Genomic DNA, 27,373 nt, shown 5'->3' with positions numbered 1-27,373 from the left:
TTCCTCTTAATGAGACGTTCTATTTCATGTAACCTGAAGTATACATGTTCTTCACCTGTCCTATTCTTATTTTAGGATCCACCCACTTCAGTTTCCCTTGGACTGCGAATGGAAGAAATGATTTTCAACTTGGCAGACACACATTTATTTTTTAATGACTTAGAAGTAAGTTCTAATTTTTAATACATATTTTTGCATGTCTGAAAATAGGTGATTGGTTTTAAAATAATGATGGGATATTATTTTTTTAATATATAATTGGAATAGAGAGACAGAGGTTTGTTGGTAATATGGCAATGTGTTTTGCCTTCATGGGATTTCTATTTTGCTTTACTTTGGCTGTTGATTTTCAGAGTTAGATCCTACATGACCAGTAGTAAAGATTAAAATTTGATATCAAGAATCTTAAACTTCGTTGATTATCAGAAACTATGTATTTCTCTTACATAATCACCGCTAAGATATGTCCAACATAATTCGTAACATTCGCATATGTTATGCCAGACCTTTTTTCTTTGAGACTGTTATGTCAGACTCTTATTGTATTAGGACCGAGGCTTTACTTTCTGGCTGATCCAATTGGTAGGAAGATGTTTTAGTCTGGCTTCTGCTGTTTGGGTTGCCAGGATTGTTTATATCACACTGCTGTTAATTTTATTGGTCCATTATGATTGCAGGGCAGACTCTTGTAAGATGGCTAGCTAAATTGTTACGGGCACTGACAATCACAGTGGTCTTGGTTAGCAGCAGTCTTAAGAATAGAGAATATTGTTTTTCATATCTCCATTATGAGAAAACATGACTATAACTACATTTCGTTCTCTTCCGAATAGAGACAGTTGTTTATTTAAATCCCGCTGTTAAGCAAGCTTGTGGTAGGGCTGCCAACAGGCATTAATCATCAAGTTGTTGTTTTGTTCGATTTATAAATGTATGTTATTTCAGACAGGAGAAGAATCTGAAAGATTCAAATAGAACTTTTACTGATCAAAGTTAATTGGCAGCAATTGGCCTTTAAATATTTCCTGATGTTTCCCGTTTCAAAATCAAGCAAAATGCACCTTATTTAATAGATGAGCCAAAATCATTTGAAAAATGCCAGTGTGTGACAGAACTTAAATGCGGTTTGTTCAACATCTGTCCTGTATTTTGATTTCTTTTCATCTGCAATGAAACTACTCAAAGATGAATTGGCAACTTCCAGTGCAATAAAGTTATTAAATATGCTTAATTTTTTCTATTCCTTAGTGAAAAATTTATTTTACACTTAAGGGTAAAATACAAAATTTTTTTGCAATTTAAAGTGTTTTCCTCAAGAAGAAATTACATGTAAGGCATTACTATTTTTTTAAGGTAGAAATATTCCCACTGAGTGACAAGTTTAGAATTAATTGCCTTTAGAAACACGTAATTATCATACTTATTTTCAAAAGCTGTTTCTGATTGATAATTGTATTTCACTTAGAGAGCAGCACAAAAAATTCCACATTTTACTAGTATGTTAAAAAATGCCTTTCCTAGGTTTCCATTTGTTTCTAAAGATACAGAGTAGACTGATTTTTTGTACAGCCTTGTTACCTTTATTGATGTTAATAGGTGTTAATAGCAAACATCAAGAAGAAATTCGCAGTAATTTCCTATTGTTTTAAAACTCTGTACCTTCTTAAAAATGCCAAAACTTGGCTGGGTGCGGTGGCTCACACCTGCAATCCCAGCGCTTTGGGAGGCAGAGGCGGCTGGATCACCTGAGGTTGGGAGTTTGAGACCACCCCGGCCAACATGGAGAAACCCCATCTCTATTAAAAATACAAAATTAGCTGGGTGTGGTGGCCGATGCTTGTAATCCCAGCTACTCGGGAGGCTGAGGCAGGAGAATCACTTGAGCCCAGGAGGCAGAGGTTGCAGTGAGCCGGAGATCACGCCATTGCACTCCAGCCTGGGCAACAAGAGCAAAACTCGGTCTCAAAAAAAAAAAAAAAAAAAAAGTGCCAAAACTTGCTTATACAGTGTCAAAATTAGGTGATGAAAAGTGAGATGCTTGGCAGTCATAACTTGTTATAATATAGACCAAAAAACTTCCAAACTCAATTTCAGTGTAGTATAACCAGATTTTTGTTTATTGACATTATTTATACTGATTATATAGAGACTGAAATACTACTCAGACAAATATATTAAAAGCTCTAGATTTTTAGGGTATAGGAGATGAATTTTTTTCTGTAAACCCAAATTTCAAAAGAAAAAAACCAGCAGTCTATGAAGTTACTGAAATATCAGATTCTATTTTTGGCATGAGGACTATTCCTTAGTAGAGGTAAAGTAGAAAAGAGAATGAAGGTATAATTCAACCAAATATATAAAACAATCATGGAAAAATGTTTAAGCTTGTAGCCTTACAAAAGTTGATTTTATGTTAGGGATATTAACAAAAGTATAAATGAAAGATTCATTTAGTCTGTCTTTGGAAATTGTTTACTTCCCCTAGATTTGCGCAATATTTTAAAAAATAAATTGGTTTTTTACTTATTTCAATATTTTTTATTTTATTTTATTTTATTTTTGAGATAGGGTCTTGCTCTGTCATCCAGGCTGGAGTGCAGTGGCACCATCTCAGCTCACTGCAACCTCTGCCTCCCAGGTTCAAGCAATTCTGCCTCAGCATCCCAAGTAGCTGGGATTACAGATACACACCACCATGCGTGGCTAATTTTTGTACTTTTAGTAGAAATGGGGTTTCCTCATGTTGGCCAGGCTGGTCTCAAACTCCTGACCTCAGGTGAGCCACCTGCCTCGGCCACCCAAGGCACTGCGATTACAGGCATGAGCAACCACTCCCAGGCCAATCTTTTATTTTATATTTTTGAAATTCAACAAACCTGGGACTGGTCATTGCAAATATGTTTTCTTCAAAATAAAAAGTAAAATTATTTTCTGGCAAAAAAAAAATGTATATTGGCATAATGCTCCCAAGAACACCAGAATTATCTCATCAGGGAGAAGTGATGTGGTAATGCCTGATTTCACACTCCAACTAGCGATGGATAGTGGTAGGGGACGTGAATATTTTAATATATTTAAGTTACATGTTTTTAGCTTTGTAAGGTCTATAACATAAGTAATTTCAAGGAGCTTAATAGTCTCTTGGTTAGCTTGAAGTATGATGCCTGAACTCTAATTGTTGACTTTTGGTCTTATTTTCTTCTAAATCTTAACTTTTGCCAGCTATCTCTTGGTATAATTTGGTTAGTTCACTCCTTGCTTAATAAGACATTCTGACTAATGAAATACACCCCCTGTGTGAGGGGCTTTCAGTAACATTTGTCATATTATCAATCAATGTACATGCTTAAAATGGTTATTAGGATATGATTTAGAAATTTTAAGGTATAATTTTTGAAGTACTTTAGAAATATCTTAATCGAACTCTAAGAACTAAGTTAATTCATTTTAGTTTCATAAGTCTTGTTTGTAATCTCACTTAGTGACTTTTTTAATTTAAAGAAAATCACAATTTATATCAATTCTGTTGACACACCAGGAAAAAAAAAGGAGAAAAAAATGTTTTCTGTATCATAAAAAATGTTTGACGTATGAAGGAACATGAGTGACAGGGAGACATAATTATCTTAGGAAATAATATTTTCCCCCCAAGAGAAACGTTTCGACTTTAGTTCCATAGTGTACGTCTGGCTTTCCTATTTCTAAGTCTGACTAACGTCCTGCATATCATTTTACAAAAAAACTCTCCATGTGCAATACGATGATGCCTATATGGAAGTCATTTTTTATGAATGACAGTGTGGAACTGGAGGTTTTTTCAGCTTCTTTGGTAAAGTATGACTCTTTCTGACTGGTTGGAGAAAGAGTTCTTTCTGTTAGCTTTTTATTGAGAGGCAACCTTCAAACAGAGTGAGGAAAGGCCTTCAGCATACGATAATATTTCAGTTTAATCTGCTGCTGGTCAGTTCTCCTGCTGGATTTTTCCACAGTTAGAAGAAAATATTTTATGAAGATGGATACAAGTCTAAATAAAAATAATGCTTTAAGTTCATGTTGAATTTTCTTCTTCTGTCTGGTTAAGGAATATGATTTCACTGGCATTATGGTTGCCATCCTAACCCGTGTTGACATAGTGACCTTTAAGAGTCAGCAGGAACCAGGTCTCTGGTCTTGGGTCACCCGTTACCCCTGAAGAGTAAGGATTGGGAAGAGTGGGAACCCTCCTCTCGTGTCTGGGAGATGGTGGCACATGAAACTATTGCACATACCACGCTCACCCCGTTAGTAGCAAAGCTGTTCTAAACTCCCCTCTCCACTCTTTCAGTGCATTGTTTAGTTGGAGCAGACCAGAGCATTCTTTGCATCAAGATTTACAACATGAATATTCCTGTTCTTTCTGGGGGCTTCAATATGTAGACTCCTAGCCCAGGTCTGATATTTGAACACCTACACTTGTTGCCCCTTGTTTTCACCCTTTCTATTAAAAAAAAAAAAGGCCTGGGGCAGAAAGTTCTGGCCCCACTAGAGTATGAGTTTGATGAGTCCGGGGCCAAGGAAAGGAGCTTGTGGACGGTCTTTAGGTAATAGCATCATGTAAAAGGAGAAAGCTACAATGATTTTTCTTGTAAAGCAAAGAGATTATCCCTTGGTTTAATTCAGTCTTTAAAGTTGCAAAAATATTTTCTTACTTTAAAACTTAGGTTATCATCTATAAATTATTTTAATATGTCTTATGTTTATTTTTAGCTAGGAAAAAATTCTTTCTGTAAAATATCAGTTATGCCAATGTTAAGAAACTTCGATTTCAAGTAAAGCACTTGGTACTGACATACTGTTTGTGCTTCCAAAAAGTGTGAAATATTTAAACCAATTCAGAAGTCGATTTCTCAAGTTGGGAAAAGTAACTCACTTAGAAAGTCCTTTATTCTCTATAAATAAAGAAGAAACTGTGATGCCCTATGTTCAGCTTTTGTGTGGATGCTAGAGCTCTGGTTCTCTGCTGCCAAAGGATCTCACAGGTGCTTGCAAGGAAGACGCTGTAGGTCTTTGCTGCTTCCAAACCCCTCCACAAGCCAAGAGTAGCCATATGAAAGGGTGTGAGCATAGGGATAATTACAGTCCAAACGTAAGTGTCCCTATATACATGTACACACATATGGAATGCCACTTGTCATTTTCAACCCTGTACACAGACTAGTATACCTGGTGATTTTGTCCTGACAAATTCAGCAAACATAAAGGACTACATTTTTTAAATCCTGGTAAACACCCCTTATAATACTCAGAATGTTGCCTTATATATGTTGACCATTAAATGGATATCCTTTAGACTGAATTGTTACGTGTTGTCTTAGACTAGAATACCGATTTTTGTTTCCTTCTTCATAGAAGATAACAGAGTTGACTTTGCCTTCCTGTGTTTTCACGTAGGTTGTTCGGCCTTGTCCATTTCCTTAGTTGACAAGAGTAACATCAAAACCCTCAGTTTACGGTGGGGAGGACAAAATAAGTTTTTTAAGCAAGAAATTATTATTAGTCATAATAAATGTGTATTGAGTTTAGCTGCATTGTAACTAATGGCCAAAAAGAAACAATGCCCATATTTTATTATTACTAATGAATAATTTTTATTGCTCTTCTTGTTTCTTCATCATTTCTTATAAGATTGTCATCTTGATTTTATCTGAAGTTAAAAATAGAAATATAAAAGTGTATTTAAAGACTTCCTTAACTCTGATGTTCATCAGAACAGTCTTAAAATGTAGCTATTTAACACAGTAAAAGATAATATATTGTAAATAAATTCATATTCTGAATACTTTATATTCTACTGATAGCAAACATTGTACTTAGCAGTAAAATAATGGAAGCAAACTGTCATTACAAGTAAAAACAAGATAAGAATGCCCTCTATCAGCACTATTATTCAGCAGTATTCTAGGAATTTTGGACAGTACAATAAGACCCAAGCTTTACTTAATGAAATGAAAGAGATTCAAATTATTTTTGTAGATAATTTGATATGTAGAAGACTGAAGAAAATCAACTAGAATATTCTTAGAATTTGCAACAGGCTTCAGAAAAATGAAGAAATATAGAATTCAAAAATCAAATTGATTTGAAATTTTAATTATAATTTAAAATAGGGATAGTTACTAAAACACAAAAACAAAAAATATCATAAAAGGAAATTTAGGAAGAAACCTTATAAGGAGTATTTGTGAAGAATATATGAACAAAGCTGTGACATCTTACTGAGAGATATAAAGGAAGATTTCAATAAATGAGTTGTCTTTCTTTCTCATTTTTATAATATGAAAAAAATTGTTCTAAGTTCTATTTGAAAGGATAAATAGGCAAAAATACCTAGCAATTTTTGACAAAACGTGGGAAATGAATGTCTGACTCAACCAATTATTAAAATGTTTTATAATTCTACAATAGCGTGAGGAATTATGCAGCCTAATGTTGACATTGGACTAAGTATGAGAGAAGAAATAAATAGCTCAGGCACAGACTCAACTTAAAGAAAAATTTTGTATGTTTTAAATAAAACCAAGCAAATTAATAGTGAAGTAATAGATTATTCAGCTTATATGCTAAAATAGGTAAACAGTTAAAAGATGAAAGAATGAAACACAAGGAGAATATATAGGTAAATGAAAAGATTAAATAAATCGAAATCTTCAGATGGCCATTTGGAAATAAGTATTGAGATCCTATAAAAGGTTAATACCATTTGTACCAATTATGCATCTAGGACTTTTTACTAATCAGAGATAAAGGCAAGAATTTATAACAATAAACATTTCTAACTTATGAAATTCATCATATTTTGTTTCTTCTTCTGGGTGTTAGTTATAGCCATGCATTTAGTTTATAGAAATTCATTGAGCTGTAATATTTGTTTAATAAAAAGTTAATTTTTAAAAACTAATATTTGAGGAATATACACACATATTGTTGGCTCACAATTCTATTATAAAATGTATACCCTATGTATAGTATATTCACTGCTAGTTTCTCTAGCACAGGACCTGGCCCATAGCAGGACCTAGTACATATATACTGCATAAATAATGGAAATATATGTTGACTCTCTTATGGAAATATAAATTCTAGAAGTTTAATATTGATTGTTTATGGAATGTGTGGTTTTATTATTTTTTTATTTATACTTTTCTGTATGTCTCAAATTCTGTAAAGCATATACTTATTTCTTCTGTAGTCAGAGACAAATACTATTTTTAAAAGCCACAGATAATATTAAAGACAAAACTGAGCCAAATATAACGAATCAAAGAACTAAGATTACTGCAATTCATTAAGAAATACGTAAAGAAATAGCTCAACGGAAGAAATGAGCAAAGACCATGAACAGATAATTCACAAGAGAAAAGCATTCAAATTATCAAGCTACAGATGAAACATGTTGGATTTCACTTCTAGTAATCAGTCAGGGCGGATCACGAGGTCAGGAGTTTGAGACCAGCCTGGCCATCATGGTGAGACCCCATCTCTACTAAAAATACAAAAATTAGTTGGGCATGGTAGCGTGTGCCTGTAATCCCGGTTACTCTGGAGGCTGAGGCAGGAGAATCCCTTGAACCCGGGAGGTGGAGGTTGCAGTAAGCCGAGATCATGCCACTGCACTCCAGCCTGGTGACAGAGTGAGACTCCATCTCAAAAAAAAAGAAAAGAAATGTCAAGTCAAACAGCATCTTGCACATGAAATAGGCAAAGGTTTAAAATAAATAATATGATCTACAATGCAGTAAGATGAAAACGTGTACATTGCTGGTAAGGATATAAATGGATACAAGTTTTCAGAAAAGCAGTTTCATAATATGTATTCAGAACTTTGATGTGCTGATCCTTTTACTCAAAATTCCACTTTTAGCATCATTTCTAAGAAAATAGAATTACAGATAATTAAGATAATAGCAATAAGCATTTGTCAAACACTTGTCCTATATCTTTTACATACGTTATTCCATTTAATAGCATGATATCTCTACTATAGTAACACTATTAATATCTTAATTTTATGGAGGAGCCAGGTGAAGCTTAGGATAGGTAAAAGAAAACTTGTCTAAGGTCACACAACTGTAGAGTGGCAGATTCTAGCTCAGGTCTGACACTTTCCAGAAATCCACTCAACCCCACAATATACCCACCCCCCATGGTTTTTTTTACTACAATAGAGAAATATTTTAAATATCCAATAACAGATTAAAAATGAAATAAATTAAAATACATCCTCATAAAAATTGTTTTAAGACAATTTATTGTATATAGGGAAGGTATTCATGGTCGACTTCAAGTTTTAAAAATTAGCTCTAAGATACAATCTAGCCTATTCAACATATCATACCTCTTCAACATGTATGGCATATTTAAAAAGTGTAAAATTCAGCCAGGTGCTGTGGCTCATGCCTTAATCTCAGCACTTAGGGAGGCTGGGGCAGGCAGATCACTTGAGATCAGGAGTTTGAAACCAGTCTGGCCAACATGGTGAAACCCCATCTCTACTAAAAATACAAAAATTAGCTGGGCGTGATGGCGTGTACCTGTAATTCCAGCTACTTGGGATGCTGAGGCAGGAGAATCAAACCCGGAGGTGGAGGTTGCAGTGAGCCAAGATTGTGCCACTGCACTCCAGCCTGAGTGACAGAGTGAGACTATTTCAAAAAAATAAAATAAAAAGAGTAAAATTTGTATTCAACACATATGGCATATTAAGGAAAAACTGGAAGGGAATACATTTTTTAAAAGCCACCACGATATAATTTCAAGTTTAAAAGTGATCAGTCTACAAAATGAATGATAGTATATAATCCTGATTTAATGTCTATGACATATTAAAGGTAATATTTACAAGTTGCCAGTGGTTATTTCTGGGTGTCAGGGCTATAAATGCTATATTTCTGTGATGTTTCAGAACTGACATGCTATAGCATCCAGTAGTCTTTTTAGACTTTGTCGTTTCTTTCTGTCATTCAATATTCAATACCTTCATTGAATAACTATTAAGTACCTAGGCACAGTTGTAACTACTGGGGATACAGCAATGACTTTATTAAGGACATTCTCCTTATGGAGTTAGTGCCGTGGAAGAGAAGTAGGAAATAAACAGTATGTAAATAAAATACTTTCAGGCAGAGATAAGTGCTATGAAGCAAATCAAGCAGTATTGGCTAAGGGATGAATTGGAGTGGGGCATTGTTAGCTGAGAAGATCAGGAAGAGATGTCTCTGAGGAGGTAACATTTGTCAAGAAGGGAGAAGCTGGGAGGGAAGCAACTGCAAGGATATGGTAGGAAGTCATTTTGGGAGGGCAATTGTAGGAATGAGTTTCACTCCTTCAGGAAGTGAAAGATGCCCAGTGTGGCTGAGACAGAGTAACTAGGGAAGAGTGGCAGGGTCCAGATGACGAAGGGTCTTGTAGACCATGGTAAAGAGTATTTTTTTTCTAACTGCAGTGAGAAGCCATTGGAGAGTTTTAAGCATGGACATGATAGAATAGTGTTTACACTTTTAAAACATCAGTCTGGTTATCAAATGGAATCGGGGCAAGAGTGAAACCAATGAGACCTATTAAGAGACTATCTCAGCCAGCCTAGGAGGACATTAGCTTGGGGCTGAGGATGTAGCAGTCTGGACGTGGTGAGAAGTCACAGGACTTACAGTATCCTTTTATGGAAATATGGGCAGAATTTGCTAATGGATCAGACGTAGATGGGGAGGGAAAGCAGAATCAAGGATGAACACTAGGTTTTGCCTTGAGTACTGGAAAAGTGAGCACACTTCTGAAGAAGAGTGTGTTTTGGGGGGTGGCTGGGGAGGAGTTGGATTCAAGCATTCTGTATTGAGTGTATTAAGTATGAAATACATATTCAACATCCAAGTCAAGAGATGACATATAAGCAGGTAGACATATAGGTTTGGATCTCAGAGGAGAGAGGCAAATTTGAAGGTATAGTTTTGGGAGTCCTGATGCCATAAAACTAGATGGCACAGGGGAAGGAATGAAAAATTGAGAAGAGGGCCTAAGATTGAGCATTTTGGTACCAACAATTAGAAATAGGGCCAAGAAGAAGATCTTTGAAGAGAGAATTGTATGGTAGAGAGAATTCCACAAGGTAGGTGGAAAAGTATTGAGCTATCACAGAAACCTGGAGAATAGTGTTTCAAGAAGGAAGGAATGGCATACTCCTGTGTCAAATGTGGCCAAAGTCAAGTAAGATGAGGACAGAGAAGTGACCGACTGTTAGATTGGGCAAGAATGTTGGCTGTTAATGACCCTGATAAGCACCATGTCAATGAAGTGGAAGACATCAGCCAGATGGGAATGGGTTGAGAAGAGGATGAGGGCTGACAGTGAAGACAGAAAGGATCAAGAATTCCCACAGAGACAGACACAAAGAGATGGGCTATGGTGTGTGGAAGGCATCATGGGATCAAGGGAATGTGGTTTCATGTTTAAGTAAAAGATATTTAGGCATGTCTGGATGTCAGCAGGAATGATTCCATAGGAAGGAAAATACATGTAGTATGGCAAGGAGAATGACTACAGGAAAGAAGTCCTTGGATAGCAAGACAGAATGAAATCCGGAGCACAGGTTACACAGTGGGTCTTAGATAAGAAGGCAGGTAGAGTCTGCAGGTACAGTGCAGTCCGGGAGTGGGGATTTGGTCATGATCAAAGGAGCTGGTTCTCGCTATCAAAATATTTACTGCACTTTATTAAGATTTTCTGCATACCTCTGTCTACCCCTCACCGGGAAATCCCTTGAGGCCAGGAATCATGATTTGTCCACTTAAATCCTGAGCTCCTGACACAAGATTTGGTACATAGAAGGCTCTCATATATTTTCTTTAATTACTTATGTTCAAATTTTTCTAATAGTAGTCAATGATGAGCATTACCTTTATTATTTAAAAAAGTTAACTTTTAAAAGTAAATGAAGATTAATCTCAATCTTAACAATTAAAACACCCAAGATATTAGACTTTCATATTATGTTAAGTCAGATTTTCAAAATCCTTAATGTCAAGATACAATATACATAGAAGAGGTGTGTTATAAAATGATATGCAGTGTGGTTCCAGTTTGGGGATTAAAAAAACAAAGGTATGTATATCAAAAGAAAACAAAGGTTTTATTATTATTTTTTTTTTTTTGAGATGGAGTCTCACTCTGTCGCCCAGGCTGGAGTGCAGTGGCACAATCTCGGCTCACTGCAAGCTCCGCCTCCCAGGTTCACGCCATTCTCCTACTTCAGCCTCCCGAGTAGCTGGGAATACAGGCGCCCGCCACCATGCCCACCTAATTTTTTGTATTTTTAGTAGAGACAGGGTTTCACCGTGTTAGCCAGGATGGTCTCGATCTCCTGACCTCGTGATCTGCCCGCCTCAGCCTCCCAAAGTGCTGGGATTACAGGCATGAGCCACCGCACCCGGCAGAAAACAAAGGCTTTCTATATTTAAAATGATACAAAAATAATTTCGACAATAAAAACTGATTTATCTCTAGATGGTAGGATGAGAGAAATTTTCTGTTTTTACTTTCTATATGTAATGTTTCTTATAATTAGGAAAATGCTGAATGTAATCACAGCTCTCTTATTCCAACCTGACTCGAAGCCCTGTGTTGTTTATGTGGTTTGTTAGCTTGCAGTTCTAGAGACACCAGAGGTGGAACTGGTGAATTCATTCATTCATGAGGGCCCCCTTTATGCCTCAATTTACCATCTGTGAAACTGGATGATGATATACCTCATCGGGTCAGTGTGAGAATTGCATGAGTTAATATATGTTAAGTGCATAGAACTAGCACTGGCTCGCAGGAAGCACTAAGGAAGTCTGTGCTGCTGTTATTGTTCATTGAGTGTCTTCTACATGTAGAATGCTGGGTCAAGCCCTGTAAGGCTGTAGGAGACGGAGGGAAAGTGACTTAAGGAGGGACTAGGGAATGAAGGGCATGAGACAATAAGTGGTTTGCTGCCAAATTCTCTTGTAGAATTCCAACAGAAATCACACAAGACACACCAAAAAGAAAAAAGGAAAAACATCTGTCAGTGGCAAATGCCCCTGCTCCAGGCAGATCACAGACTACTTCTTTGGCTCCATCCTTATTCATGGGCTCCTCCCACCCCCAGTTGCATGCGGGGTGGTGTGCTGTTGGCAGTTAAGTAGCTACTGTATCTGGTTCCCATCACAGTGTGCTGTCCCTCATAGAAAATGAGGGTGCTGGCTTCATGTAAAAAGACACATGTTTCCTTGGTTGTGCTGATAAATGTCCTTTTACTCGTTGTCTTCCTATCTCATGTTTTGAAGGATGGCTCATGGAATTTGCTGTTGGTGTCATGGCATGCAGCAGAGCCTGGCTGGGTGTGAAGTCACTGTGGAGCAGAGCCTCCCCTTCTCAGGCCGCTTGGACTGACAGCGCAGGCTGCTGGGCCTCCTTAGTGAAGTAGGAGGCAGGAGCAGCAGGCCTTAGGGAAACTTTTCTCATGTCAATACAAAAGCACTGACTCCATCAACACTGTGAATTCAGTCTTATTATCTGCAGTTTACACATGCGGGAAATTGAAGGGAGGTGGTTGTTGCCCAAAGCCACTTGGTTAGGTGATGGTAAAGCTGAGGTTGAAACTCAGGTTTTCTTTTGCAAACATCATTGCACAAAACCTTTCTAGCCGAGTCAGAGAACCTGGCTATTCCTTTTTAGCAAGGAAAGGAAGTCAATAACACCTTGCTGCTGTTACACAAGGATGCTATGGAGCGGGGCCTGATAACTGGATGGGGCTTTCTTGACTGTATTCTTTGAAAGCTTTCTTTCTCACTGTGTCTTACAAACCTGCAAGCCATAGTTGCCCAGGCAACTTAAAATCTATTTTGGAAATGTTGAGAGGTAGGTCAATAGATAGACAGAGAGTGGACAGACAGACATGTTGTTGTAATGAACAACAATAAAATAATATTGGAGCAGTCCCTACATCACAGACTAAAAAGAGCTACTTGGCGCTGAATGTCCTCATGCTCACTCTATTCTGGACACTAGCTAGGCACTGAGGATAAAATATGAAACACATTCTTTGCCGTCAAGGAGCTCAGATACCGGGTAGAGACAGAAAAGTGAAAGAATAATTCCATCAGAGTAATGATGGAGATGTCTGTGGTCATTAGCTAGAGTCTGAGAGATGGGATGGCTATCCCAGATTGGGGAGAGGTGGCAAGGCAGAGTGTTAGAGCAGTAACTTCCCCAGGAAGAAACATTGAGCTTGAGAAAGCATGACATTTAGGAAGAGAGCCTGTGTAGGTGTAAAGCACAGAACACACAGAGAGTGCTTGTGAGATGAGAAAATGGAAAGACAGAAGCCATGTCATGAAAGGTTTTGCACACTCTGCTGAGGGAGTTGGATTTTACAGTGGATGCCAAGGGTAACCAGTAAAGAATTTACAGCACTACCCAGGAGATGAGTTGTATTGTAAAGTCAAAGGGGTCAATAATGTAGATGAGAAATCAGCGGCATTTGTTCATGGAGACAGAGAACAGGGGCTGATGTGAAAGCTACTGAGAAAGTAGTCTGGGTAGGATTTGCAGATCTACTCAGTGTAACTATTCAGTGAGCCAGACTCTTAGTTTCTGACTTTAGCAATAAGGTAGAGATAGAAAACCCAGGAGAATGGTCTAGCTCTGGAAGGAAGATGCTGAATTCAGATTTGAGATATTGAACCTGAAGTGTGTATTGGACACACAAGTGGAGTCCAGTGAGCAGGTGTATGCACAGATCTGCAACTCAGAAAACAGAAGCTGGAAGCCATCATTTCTGACATCAGTTAAGATTTCCCAGGAAGAATATATTGAATGAAAAAGAAGAGTTATGTCGTAGTTTAGAAACACAGAATCCAAATATGTATTAAAAATTCCAGATTCAGAAAATTAAATGATTTATGTGAGGCAACTGTGGCCATTTGGAGCAGCAGTTATTCCAACAGGCTGTTAATTAACCTGTCCGTGAAACTGGCTTCCTAGTTTTGCCATAGTCTCTCTATTCTGTTGGGTGAAGCTACCAGGAACAGTGTGGTCTGAAGGGACAGTAAACACTTCAGAGGTGGAGAGACCTGGGTTCAGTCCTAGCTTCCTGCTAATGTGTGGCCTCCACACAGTAACTCTGACAGGCTTCAGAGAGGGTGACAGGTAGGTGTGGAGTTAAGGGAGACAACAGAATCTGGAGCCCCTGGCCCATGCCTGCCGCATGGTGGTGCGTCAACGAATAAAGAGTGTCTTCCTTTCTTGTTGAATGGAAATACCACTTCAGCACTCACACAGTCTGCTGGATTGCTTCAGTTTATTTTAAAGTCGTGTGAAGTTGACCTGTCAGTGTCACCTATGACAGGCTTTTGGTTTAGATCTTGGATTTTGACAGGTGCTTGCTAATCTTCAATCTGGGAGAGAGTTACTGCTTTGTAAAGTCAGATTTTCCTCAGTTACCTTCATAGGAAGCTTGCTTAGTAGAGAAAGGAATTCAAGGTGCCCTTAGACATTTTTTTTTTTTATTTTTTAAGGTTGAATAGTGCAAGAGAAGGCCTGTATGCCTGTAACTTCAACTTCCCCAAAATGTGTTTAAGTTGCAGTCCCTGGAGACTTCTCCCATTTCAGTGCAGCTACAATAGGGCCTCTATCTGGGCTCAGTTCAGTATTCTAGCAGCATTTCTAAAGAAAGGCTTTCTAAATACTGGATCCTTCTCGCTGCTAATTGTGTGCTACTCCTTTGTAAGGCAGGTGGAGGGTCGGGATACGGGGAGAGCATGTTGCTTTTGATCAACATTATTTTATAATCTTTTGCCTCTTTGGAAATAATCAACTAAGAATTAACTTCTAGAATTGGTATTTTGTCAGAAAGTTAAAGGGAACTCTTCTGTCCAAGATATCATCCTTTTCAATTGGTAGGAGACAACTTGGACTAGAAGAATGTTGACAGTGGTTCTGAGGGATGGAATTGGAGATGAATTCTTTTATATGTTTTTTAGTACTGCACAAATTTTCTACATGAGTATGTGTCATTTTATAATCAAAATAATTTATTTCCACAAAACTAACTTCAATGACAAATGCACTAACATTATCTATTAACTGATTGGGTCATCAATTCTTTCATAATCAAATCCTGTCAATCAGATAACCTAGAAGGTTTCAGTCCATGATATCTATGTGCTTGGTCCAGCTTTAGAAAATAAGTAGGAAGAAAAAGACACGTGAAAGATGGTCTCTTCGTCAAAGAGTTTCTTATCTGGTAGTGTACACAGAAGTTGTCTGTGTAAGCCTTTGTTTGCTTGTGCATCAAATGCAGTTTTCAGGAGAATTGGAAAGAACGTGAAATACACATGGCACAAAGACTGACAGCTGGTAGGCTGTTCAATAATGGTAGTTATTATTGAGACTGTGGGTTGCAGAGAGTATGTCAGGGATGGAGAAGGGAAAGAAACCAATAAAAACTTAATGGAGGAGCATTGCCTTGAGGGAAAGAGAAGGCATTCCAGCAAGCAGTAGATACCGCTATTGCCTGGTGCAGGGAGGCAGGCTGTTCATGATAGAATGTGAGGGATGGGCACATTGGTAAGGTTAGGGCTCATTATAGAGGCCCTTGAATGCTCAATTGCATAGAAATATATGAAGCATATTCTCACTCATAGGTGGGAATTGAACAATGAGAACACATGGACACAGGAAGGGGAACATCACACTCTGGGGACTGTTGTGGGGTGGCGGGAGGGGGGAGGAATAGCATTGGGAGATATACCTAAAGTGTAATAATAATAAATAAAAAGAAAAAAAAAGAAATATATTAAGTGTTTCCAATTTAATTTTTCTAATACATCTATTGAGGGAGATGGACTGAAACAGAAGTAAAACATATTCCCTGTCTCCCCACCCCCTGGATGCTTTTGCTCTTTGTTGGAGACTGCATTGCCTGGAAGAGCAAAATCTACTTTCAGAAAAATGTATCTGAACGTGCTGCCCAGGGTGGGTTGGAAGAGGAAGGGCTTTACAAGAATCTAGTACCTTCCCTGACAGAAAATCATAGTGACAGTCACTGTACCCTTTCTCTCTGGCCAGTCCCCATGTTTAAAACCATAAAGGCAAGATCTGCATCTCATTTATTTTTGTGTGTGTGGTGCCTGGAATAGAAATAGGTGTTCAGTCCTTATTAGTTGAATGCATGAGAAAATGAATGAAAGAATCGAGAACATGTGGTTATGTATTTTCTAGTGACGCTGCTACAGTTTAATATATAACACATATAATACTCATGCTATTCTAATGATACATAATATTTTCCTGAATAACATAAACAACCAAAGCATGATTATTTATACCTCTAAATTATACTTCTTGAGAAGAGGGATATTTTTATAGGGAGTGAAAATATGAGTATAGACAAAACTTTCCCTTTTTTTTTTTTTCCTTTCGGGCAGCCAATTCCATTTCCCCTTTTAACACCCAATGATTTGGGGGCAGGCACACCAGGGCTCCCCATGCTGGAAGAAATTTATCTCATAGTGCAGTTCACACCAAGACAATGGAGCTTAAATAGTTCACTCTTACCTGAAGTCCTTGTCTTACAAAAGAAGATTCAGAAGGGATGATTTTGTGTGGTGGAATTTCAGACCCACGGATACTTAGAGGAGAGAATTTTTTGAGTAGGAAAGTGCCCCTCCAAGTTCCTCTCCTCACCGCCAGGGACTGACAGTGAGGGAGGTGATGATGGAACCCTTCCTGCAGCTCACAGGGAACTGCTTTTTTAAAAGTGCCTATGTCCGGTTCTGCATATTTTTCTTTCTGGAGTCAGTAATAATTACATGGCAGAGAAAATCAGCTTGGAAAAATCTTTATTAACTTATTAACTAAGGATATGATTGGGCCTGATTTATTCTGAGCTATATGTTCTTTTATGCAAAATTGAGTGTTTCTTACTATTAGAAAATTATCTGGCAGTATAAGTTAACTGAAGTTCATAAATTAGTCTCTTTTAAACTTTCAAAATTTCAACCCCACTCTCACCCCTGCAAAAGAAAAAGACATTTAAAAAGGTTAATTACATGAAAATATTTCTTTACAAAATGCATTGACATATGGTTTGCAGTTAAATAAAGATGAATCTAGAGACATGTAATGGCATTAAACAGAAACTAATATTTGTTGCAAATGATTTTAGAAGGAGTGGGAAATTGCTCCAGAAAAAAAGAAAAACACCCCCACACACTTTCTTAATGTATGACCTATTTAATATTAGAGCTTATAGTTCATTGTTTTATATGAGCGAAACAAATATTTTTGTGCAAATGAAAGCTCTAGTTAAATGCTTTGTGAATAAATTGGTATGCGATTCACTTTCTGCAAATGGCCATGAAAGTTAAAAGAAAGCTGTTGCAGAAAAGGATGAAAGTTCTCTTGGTCTGAATATTTTTCCATGCTTCTGGCAGCAAGTTTGCAATAAAAAGAATGATTTTTATGACATTGTGATTATTCACAGCAAGCCTAGAGTTGGTGTCACTATGAAAAATTCTTCTTTAGTAGATTCTCTCAGCAGGAATAATAGATCTAAAAGAAAGGAAGCAGGAGTTACAAAGAACACTGACTGTTGCCAGTGACAAATTATGTTTGCAAAAATGATAAGAAAGCCCATTGAAAACTGAGAAATAAGTTCAGCAGTAAATCAGAGGCTCATTCTTAAGAGTAGTTCTGAGTTGCTGTTCCAAAAAAAATGATATTTATATTAGATGTGTGCTGAGTTTTTTAATGTTCTGAATGATAATTAGTTTACACATTAATTCAGCCTTTAGTCTTTTATCTTCATACTTTGTTATATACCATTTTAAATATGTGTAATATTTTAATGATAAAATTGTACAATATAATTTGTACAATATAATTTGGCATTATCAGCAAATTTGGTATTATCAGCAAACACTAATGCATTGCCTGTGTGGTATATGAAGGTTTGCACTGGTTATGACACAAATTTGTAAAATTTTATGTTCTCTTAAATTAACTGAACCATAAATAAAGCTGTGCTTTTGGGCATAACCTTTTGTGTACAATGTCAGCGGTAGGGACATAGAATGCATTGAAATACCTCTTACTATCGCATAAAACATAACTTAATAAAAGATGGATCTTGTACGAGACAGTATTTATTGTATACTTTTAAAAAAGCAAAGAAAATTACAAGTATTGATATCATTAGATCAAATGTAATATATGCTATAATTATCTTTTAATTATCCTTATATTAAAACTGTTTGACACTGAGTCACTAAAGGTAATGGATTAGTTAATGGATTAATCCATTACCTTTAGAGACTCAGTGTCGAACAGTTTTAAATAAGCTCATTTTGTTTAAAAGTTTATTTTCAATTCTTTCTGGCTTTCATTGAGACTTTCTTTTCCTCACCCTAAGGTTGAGAGTGTGAATAAAGACAAATATATTTAATATCATGTGGTAAAAGAAGGCATTCATGGTGAGAAAGAAGGAACTCCAAGCACAGTGAAACTGACATATTTATTAACATTGTACTCCCTAAGAAGGAGCTATCTTCATGTGATAACTTTGGGATTCTGTAAGCCACACGCTAAAGTGATATAATGATGTCTTATTTTTTTTAATTAGCACATTTTAAAAGGGATTAATATTATAAGAAAATATCAAAACTTTGAAAAACATGTGTTCATGCATTCTTCTAGTTATTAATAAGTTTGGGAGTCCTGGAAGCCTTTACTTGGTGATCTCAAATATTTACCATAATTTTATGCATATACCAGCACATAGCTTAAGCACTTCAATTTATTTTTTCCCTTAACATACCATCTTCAGGAACTTTCAATAAAGACTTTGTTCTCTAAATGTTTTATGAATATTAGTATAAATCGAATCAGATCAAAATAGCTAATATCTTACCTTTGTTGAAACTTCTGTAATTCAAATCTTGTGTTTCTAATACAAGCACTTAGGTCTCCTAGCTAATATAAACATAATTCTAGTAAAATCTCTCTCACTTAGATAATCTCTAAAGGATATTATAACATTAAATATATTAAGACACTGTTTTTGTTTGTAAATGCCATACGTGTGTCCACAAGTTGCATCTTATTGCCACCTCTCGAAAATAGATGCTGAAATTCCTCTTTTTGGTTTCTGAAATTTGAAATTGTTTTCTTTTCCCATTGGCTTGTATAGTTGTGTCATCCTATTCCTATCATAACACATAGATATTTAAATATTGACTTAAAATATGTGTTGGCACCAATAGTATTCTGAGTAGATAGTTTAGAGTGGGAATTAAAAGATACATTTGTCCAGGTGTGTCTTAATTCCTTGACTTGCACTTCCCAAAACTGCCAAACAGAATGGGGCCAATTTCAAAACTCCTTTTGTTTTTTATCACCTGTGCCTTAACCACAGGTATCTGCACCATTTTTTTTTTTTTTCTGCAAGGAAGCATCATGGTGGGAAGGCCAGGGAAATAGGAGGTCACCAGGTGCACCCTAGACAGAGATGACAGGGTCTGCCAGCGATTGCCAGTGTGGAAAGGCTACAAACCACATGCCCTCCCCATCTCCAGGAGTCAAGGGTTTCCAGAGAGTCCATGATGCTGGTGAAGCTGGGCAGAAGAATGCCTAGCAGCACTTGAGCTCTCCATGAGGTCTATTTGAAAGCCCATTGAGGGCTTGGACATGCCCTTAGAAAGCACAATGGAATCATGCTGTTCTGCATCAGTAAGTATAAATACACAGTACATCAGTTGGGCAGTCTCCTCTTTACAGAGAAAAACATGCAAGTAAAAACATGGTTCCTGCAAATTTACTAATTCATGGACAGAAGGTCTTTAGCACGGAGCCTAGACTTGATGTACCAGATCGAATTGTCAGCTAGTTGGAAGCCAGTTTCTTCAAATCTGTTCCATCAATTGGCTTCTTCCTTGACTACTCCTCTCCCTCCGTAGAACTTCTAAATCATAGAGGAGTTTAGAAGATGGCCCATTTTACTTAGTTTTTCAAATTAGTTATGAAAATATCTGGAGAGTTGGGAGTTATTTCGAAAAATCACCATGGAGACCATTCCCTTAAAACCTTTGTCACTCAAACACTGGTCACCCTGTAAGGCCAGCTGTGTAATTTAGTTTTCTGTGAGAAAGATGGTAGTATGGGTAGGTCCACAGACAGATACGCATTCTTTTTCAAGTGCTGCTAATGGCTTGACAAAATTAGCTTTCAGACAATTTGTGTGAGTTTGTCACTAAAGTACTAGAACTACCCATGTCCCATGTATAAATAAACATTTTCACATTTAGAAATAAGAGGAATACTTCTTTTTAGTGACCTATAGATGTCAAAGGTATGAGGCAAGTATCTAAATTGCTCAATAGGGAAGTCAGAGCCATGGATGTAATCGCTTAATGACGGATAAGAGGGGACACAGAACGCGATGATCACTTCCTCTGCCTTGGCCAGCTCCAGCTGGTCTCAATAGGCACATTGATGTAAAGACACAATGAAAACAGCTAGTTCTCTGCTGACTTTTATCCTTCCATTTTTGTTTTGTAAAGGGAAGTATTGAAAGTATTGAAACATTAGTTGGCAGTATGGTGTTAACTTTTCTCATGGTAAATTTGCAACATGGAGCATACTATAGGCTTGATCAGCAGGATTTGGACTTGTGTAACTCAACTTCTCCAAAGACACATTGTAACTTTTTCATATTATTCCCTTTTATAACATGCAAACTGCCTCACAGTCTTCCTAGAGACTTCCTTCTCTGTTTATTCAAGGACTTCAGGTTTACTCTGAGTTTGTGTTTCTAGTTTCATGTTCAGAAGTATACAGCATCAGTGTCCTAGCTATTACGTCACTCTGTTGGCACAGATAATAAGGCTCATTGTAACTGTCTTAATTCTCTTTATTAATTTTCTGAAACTAGCTTGAATTGTATGGTGTATTTTTACATAATTATGGTACAAGTGAAAGGCTTGGGGGCAAAGTACAACCACTACAGTATCAAAGCAGAATAAATATTTGCAGAAAAATTCTGCCATAACTTAATATTTTGCATATGAGCCTCTGTACAAAATCTGAGTTATTCCCGGGGATTGGTCCAAAAGAACATGTCTGTGGCCCAGCCCTAGAAGGCCAGAGATGATGATGGATCAGAAAAAGGTCAGCTTGAGTCTTGATGCCAAGAATAATGACAGAAGGGACTAAAAAGGCAGAATAACAGTGCAACCAGAGTTCCAAGAGCGAATGTGCATTCGCCGCATGGCTGTGAGATCGTGCCCCGTGTGGCTTTCTGCCCACTCCCTATACCTACACCAGAACTGGGATTCAGGGCTTCATGTGTTGGCAGTTTCCCCAGCCATCCGTGTGAGCATTTTATAATCCAGCTCCATGAGTAGTTAGATGACTGTTAGCTGAGGGCCAGCAGTAACTGAAGCTAATTTTATTTATTTTACTCTTCTGTGAAGCACAGGTGGTGTCATATAAGGGGAAGGCTGGCAAGGGTAGACCATGGTCATTTCAATTTTGGTATTCACTGAAAGATGCTTTTAGGATCCTGTTGTGGAAAAGCAGAGGTTTGCAGGCTGGTAACTGCGGGCACAGCACCGCACCTCTGACTGGTGCCATCTGCCCTCTTTTCAGCTTCCCGTGCCATGACAGTGGCCTAATCCGTTTTCCTGGTCCTCAGCTCTCCTACTTAGGACACGCTGTGGCAGTGTGATATGCTAAAACCTATACTTTCACCACCTACAGTTGTACTCTCTACCCTCCACGCCTGGCAGAGACCCGATTACCACAGTGGCTCTCCTTCCAGGAGCATTTTCCTCTGAAGTGCCAGTCATTTAAAGGCCTGCTGATGACATGAAGGGTTGGGGCTTGTGCTGTAGGATGAAGGACCCACATCCATGCTCCAGGCAGGAAGAGGGGTCCATGACCACAGACACAGAGCACAGGTCAGAGTGGGGCAGATGGAACTGGAGTCCCCTAAACTCAAAACAACTGAGAAGCCCCAAAGGACCTAGGTCATGACCAGTGTCTAGAGGGAGCAGTTGTCTACACTGTGTAAAATTGAGGAGCCTGGAAAGAAACGGCGAGTTGAGGGTCAAAGACATCAGCATCGCAGCACTTATCTGACATTATTTAGCTTTTCTGAATCTTTATTTTTCATATCTGTAAAATGGGTTATAACATTAAATACTATTGCATTTTCACCATAAATTCAACTTAAGAACTAGGAGTGTGTGTAAGTGAGAGAAACTGAGTGCCTGCCTCTGCAGGAACTCCACAGTAAGTGTAAGCAGTAGCTTCTGCAGAAGCTATTGCTGTGGGGGAAGGAAGAATATCTACAAGGGATACAGAGTGCCAAGATGTGGTGCTTTGGTAGTCAGGTATCAAGGGGTGATGCATCTCTGGTGTCTTCGGACTTCTGAAGAGAGAGAGACCAACCTCAGACTGGGAACAGCGGGCTGGATGCGTTAGCAATACCCAAGTTTGGTAATTAATTGTAAAATTTTTCTAGTGGAGGATAATCGCAACTTTGCCTTGCACTGGCCCTAGTTCTTCCACATAATCTATCTGTGCTATGTGACTGTGTTACCAGTAGCAAATACCTGAATCACACGGCACCAAATATGTTACCAGTGGAAGGTATCCGAGTTACCAGCAGTGAATCCCTATGGTCTGCAGCAACCTCAATTCTTACCTCCTCAGAAGAAAGAATTCAACTGGGGGGCCTGAGGCAGAAAGAGAGACTGAGGCAAGTTTTAGAGCAGGAGTGGAAGTTTTCTGAAAAAGTCTTTAGAATAAGAAAAAAGGAAACTGCACTTGGAAGAGACCCAAGCAGCCATCTTGGTCAAGTGCAGTGTTTAACCTTGATCCTAGGACTTTATATGCTCGCCCCGTTCCCATGCATCTTCCCTTAGGGTGGGCTGCCCGCATGCGCATTGCCCCCCTTACCCTTGGGAAGTGAGCCTGTGCAGTGTGTTTAGGAAGCTGCATGCATGTCTATCTGAGGCTTTCTTCCCTTTTCCAGTGGAGTGCCCCCAGAAGGTCATACTCTGCCATTAGGTCTCTTAATGTGCATGGTCGGGGAAATTGCCTCTCCCTGGTGCCTGCATTCAGTTAACACTTAGTGCAACAGGTGTGGACCATCAGGAAATGGCCTCTCCCTGGCACTGGCTGCCAATTTATCACTTTTAGAGAGACAATGTGATAATTGCCAAACCATCACCCGACATTCCTAGTGGGTGGGGGAGAGCCCTGTCCTGACCCCGCTCATGGCTAACTACCTGTATGTGAAAATTGGCTAAATAGAAATGTTTATTGTATATTCCTCTACTGCTGACTTGTTTCTGAGCCCTTATGCAAACACGTTGCTGAATTTTTCATCCCTTTGGGAAAGCCATTAACAAAAAATTACTCTTTTCCCACGTCTTGATCCCTTTCCAACTGCCATATCAGTTCTCACATCTGTGACTTGGGGGTGAAAGAAACATGTCTTCAAGAGGCTTCCCCTCACCTCTCTGAGGCCTGGTCACTAAGCCCCCAGGGTTCCTTTGTACCTTCCCCGCCCCATCCTACCCTACCCCACTGCCATTTGAAGGTAGAGGTCCAGCATGGATAGTCTGGGACCAATAAGCTCTTTTGTTCCTGTCGCCACAGTTCAGTTGTTAGGAACCATCTCCAGTAGGCCACCATTTTATCGGTTTGATTGTTTCAATCACAAAAGCCACAAGACAAGCGGTGGACCAGGCTGTCCCTCCTGATCTACCAAAATATAATTCTAATTCTTCAGACCTTTGCAACTCTCTCTGGCTAAATAGAATGCAGGACGATGTTCATTTGGATCCTAGGGAAGTTCTGCAGGATTTACCATGATTTTAATTATCACATGTGAAGTTAGTTAACTTCTCTCTTTCCCCCATAACCACGTAAGTGCCTTGAGGGCAAGGACTGATAACTTGTCCACTGCTTCCTTGGCAAAGCCTGCTCCTTGCTGGGATCTGCAGGCAAAGGGAACTCTTCCCCTCCTTTGCCCTCTCCTGGCTCCTTCCTCCTACCTCCTTACACCAGTGTTCTCCTACCTCAGGGCCTTTGAACTTGCTCTTTTATTTGCCTGGAAAACTCTTTTCCCCCCACACCCACTTGGCATTGCATTTCTCCCTCATCTACTTTTTTGTTTCCTTAGCACTTACCACTATCCAGCATAGGTACATTTTACATATTTTCTCGTTTGTGACTAACTAGAATGTTAGTTTCAAGTCAGTAAGGACTTTCGTCTGTTGTATTAAGCACTGTATCATTAGCATCTGAAATACTACCTGGAACACAGCAGCCTCTTAATAATTTGACATGTACATGAATGACCACCTTTCTAAGCTAAGATACCCATTAGTTTACTGTGAGTGCAAAATCTTTCAGGAGTCCTTGAAATCACTATCTCTGTCTTCCCTGAGGTCCCAGGCCAGATCCCCAAACACAGCAGGGATCCCTTGGGCATCTCAGACCCTTCCACTACAGATTAGCGCATAAAATATGCTGAACTGGAGTGGCCCCTAGAAATGTGAATGCTCTCCCAAGACTTGGATTCAATAATGATTTCATCACCTTAAAAGTCTATCACATAATTTTGGTCGTGTATTTCAAAAGTACATTTTCAGCACGTTTAGTCTGTTTTTGGAATAAAAACTTATTTTCCCATAGAATTATGTATGTTCTGTACTCTACTGAACACCAAATTAGGGTTTTTAGGAATATATTTTGGCACCTGGAAATATATTAAGCTTCCATTTTTGTCTTTGTCAGTAGATTCTTCCAGGAGAGCTTTAAACCAGGTTGCTGCTGTTGGTTCACGGTGCCCAGAGCCCCTTCTGCCTAAGCCATGGACTCTGAAATCAGGCCCTGCACCCTCTCTCAGTTATCTCATTGTCTGGGTTTAAAACAAATTTGGAAGCTAAAAACAACCTAGTCCAGAAGGCAAAAATGAGAACCTAAAATTTGGCTCTTAGGAAGACAAAAAGCTAGATAGTTGGTATCTGAGAAATGGGAGAAGGAAAGTTTCTCCCCACAGAAAAGGTTGAGTTTCAGGATATCTGATGGGAGGAGATTTCAGTTTCTCATTTGAGAGCTGATGGACTTACAACAGGTTAACACGTTGTGCAGTTCTGCTGTGGAATACTGCAGTATCTTAATATTCCTCATTCTTTCATGAATTAAAATGTTAATAAGTAAGCATTAAGATAGCAATATTATAGTTTCTCCTTAAGATTTAAAACAATTTTTTAAAAACATACTTCCCAAGGCATTTTATGCCATTATTTGTAAGTTCCTACAAAGACACCAATAATGAACCCTCAATATGTATTTTATGTATTTGAAGTTTGTACAATATAGTATTTTTCTATTCATTAAGTAAAATAAGCAACAATTACATAGACACATTTTACATAGATATTTTAATGATTTTTGTTTCATTCCTGGAGGTGCTGATGAGGCCCCTTAGAGATTACTCTTGATTTTTAAATCTCTTTTAATTAAAATCATTCTACAAAAATTCTGATGAAGAATGAGGATTTCCTTGTCACTACACCAAACTTTGCTTTAATCAAGTCACTGTGAAGTGAGTTTGCTATCTGCAGGTAAAAGCTTGAAGGTGTTGACACTAAGAGCTAAGCTAGAGATTGAACAATACTTCAAATGAAGTCCTCAGCCTGGGAACAAAACGTTTTAAATGAAGCTGGCAGGAGAAAACAAATACAGGATGTGGAAGAACAATAGCAACAATGGAGTCATTAACAGTTGTTAGAGGATAACTGCCTTCTCTGTTAGTAATGAGGATTTACAGCTAAATTAGCTTCAGAAAAGCATCTTAACAAAGATGCTTTTTCAAAAAACTCTTCCCACCCTTATTGGGAACCAGGGAATTCCAGGTCAGTTTTGATTCCTTGAATTAAATTCTTTTGAACATATATTTTCCTCTTCTACTAGTTCCTCAACTTCCTCCTCCTTTTTGTTCATTCTCCCAAGAGAGAAAATTTCTCCATCATGGCGCTATGGCCTTCCGCTTTCCCCCTACCCCCAACGCTAACCACACGCTCTAAAGAAGTTTACCAACAACATAAAAATTACATTCCTGGTTAAATATCAGAAATTTCTACTCATGATTTAGTATGTTGTCGAAAACACAAGCAATCATCATTCATCTTCTAAAATAAGATTACATTAATAAATGAGAAGTTCCCAACCACGTTTTCCAAGAATGACCTGTTTTTAAAATGTTAAATTCACAGTCAGCATGTGAGGCCTCCTAGACTTGCTTTTCCTTTTCTCTTATCTGAGGTTATGGACCTCAGGAGAGCAGGGGAGGGTTACAAGGTCAAAGTCTTTTCCTCCTTGGAACTTGCTGCGTGCTGGGAGAGGGCTGCCTGGAAAATAGATGCTTTAGAGAAGAGGTTGGGGGTCACGATTTTAATTCTGTTAAGGAACAGCTGGTTTGAGTTTCTTTGCACTTCTGTCTCCTCCTCCCTTCCTCACAAATCCATGGAGAGAGAAGAGTTTGTTCAGAAGAGACCGGCAACATAAAAATATACCTTCTATTATTATAGTGCTTTCTAAGTGTCATCTTTGTTATGAAGTTGAATCTAAGTGCTAGAGAGATGGGCTAGATTTTATAAAATTAACTCTATCTGAAACATGACCAGTCCTTCAGTCAAAAAGAACCTTTTAAAATACAGGATGTGTGCCTGGAAATTTCTTTTAATAATATTTTTAAACTAAAACTTTAATGGAAATAAGTACAATAAAGGCCTCTGGGGTATTTGGAGCCTGACTGCAAAGAGAGAAACATGACTGAAATATGAAAGCAGCCAAGTGGGGGTGTTAAGTTTCTGGACTAGAGTCCTTGTCTGCCTCCAAATTAATATGCCTTCATTCATTCAACAAATGTTTATTGAGTGCCTGTTCTTCCCACAATTCATCTGGGGATACGGTGGTTAAGATATATGGGTGCTCCGATATATCTGCAAACAGGTGCAGAAACATTAACTGGGCCCAATGGAGCTTTATCCCGTAAGCATGGCTTCCTATTCTAAGTAGTTTACACAGTTTGGGTTTTAAAAATAAGATCTGTTCAAAATAATATTATGCCATAATAAACTCATAAATCCAATGAATATGTAATAATAGTAAAACAGCTAAAAATAACACTAAAAATGTAAAAAAATACTAAACAGTGAAAAAGCACATGGTTTGATTATTTTTATTTAGGTTTTGAAGTCTCTCATGGTTTTTATTGTGCACATGTGTACACACACACAGA

The 27,373-nt window shown here is 38.1% G+C and overlaps 1 protein-coding gene across 10 annotated transcripts in view; it reads left to right on the top strand.

Annotated features, from left to right (window-relative positions):
• Positions 1–27,373, top strand: part of EYA1 (EYA transcriptional coactivator and phosphatase 1) — a 357,217-nt gene that overhangs the window by 309,880 nt on the left and 19,964 nt on the right. For all 10 annotated transcript variants that reach the window (XM_063668878.1, XM_054499055.2, XM_054499050.2 and 7 more), the window contains one exon: positions 76–165. In XM_063668878.1, the coding sequence (XP_063524948.1) occupies positions 76–165 (90 nt within the window). The remainder of the gene's footprint in view (positions 1–75; positions 166–27,373) is intronic.

This window comes from Pongo pygmaeus, chromosome 7, assembly GCF_028885625.2.
Source record: "Pongo pygmaeus isolate AG05252 chromosome 7, NHGRI_mPonPyg2-v2.0_pri, whole genome shotgun sequence".
NCBI lineage: Eukaryota > Metazoa > Chordata > Mammalia > Primates > Hominidae > Pongo > Pongo pygmaeus.
This window is presented reverse-complemented; position numbering and strand designations above follow the sequence as displayed.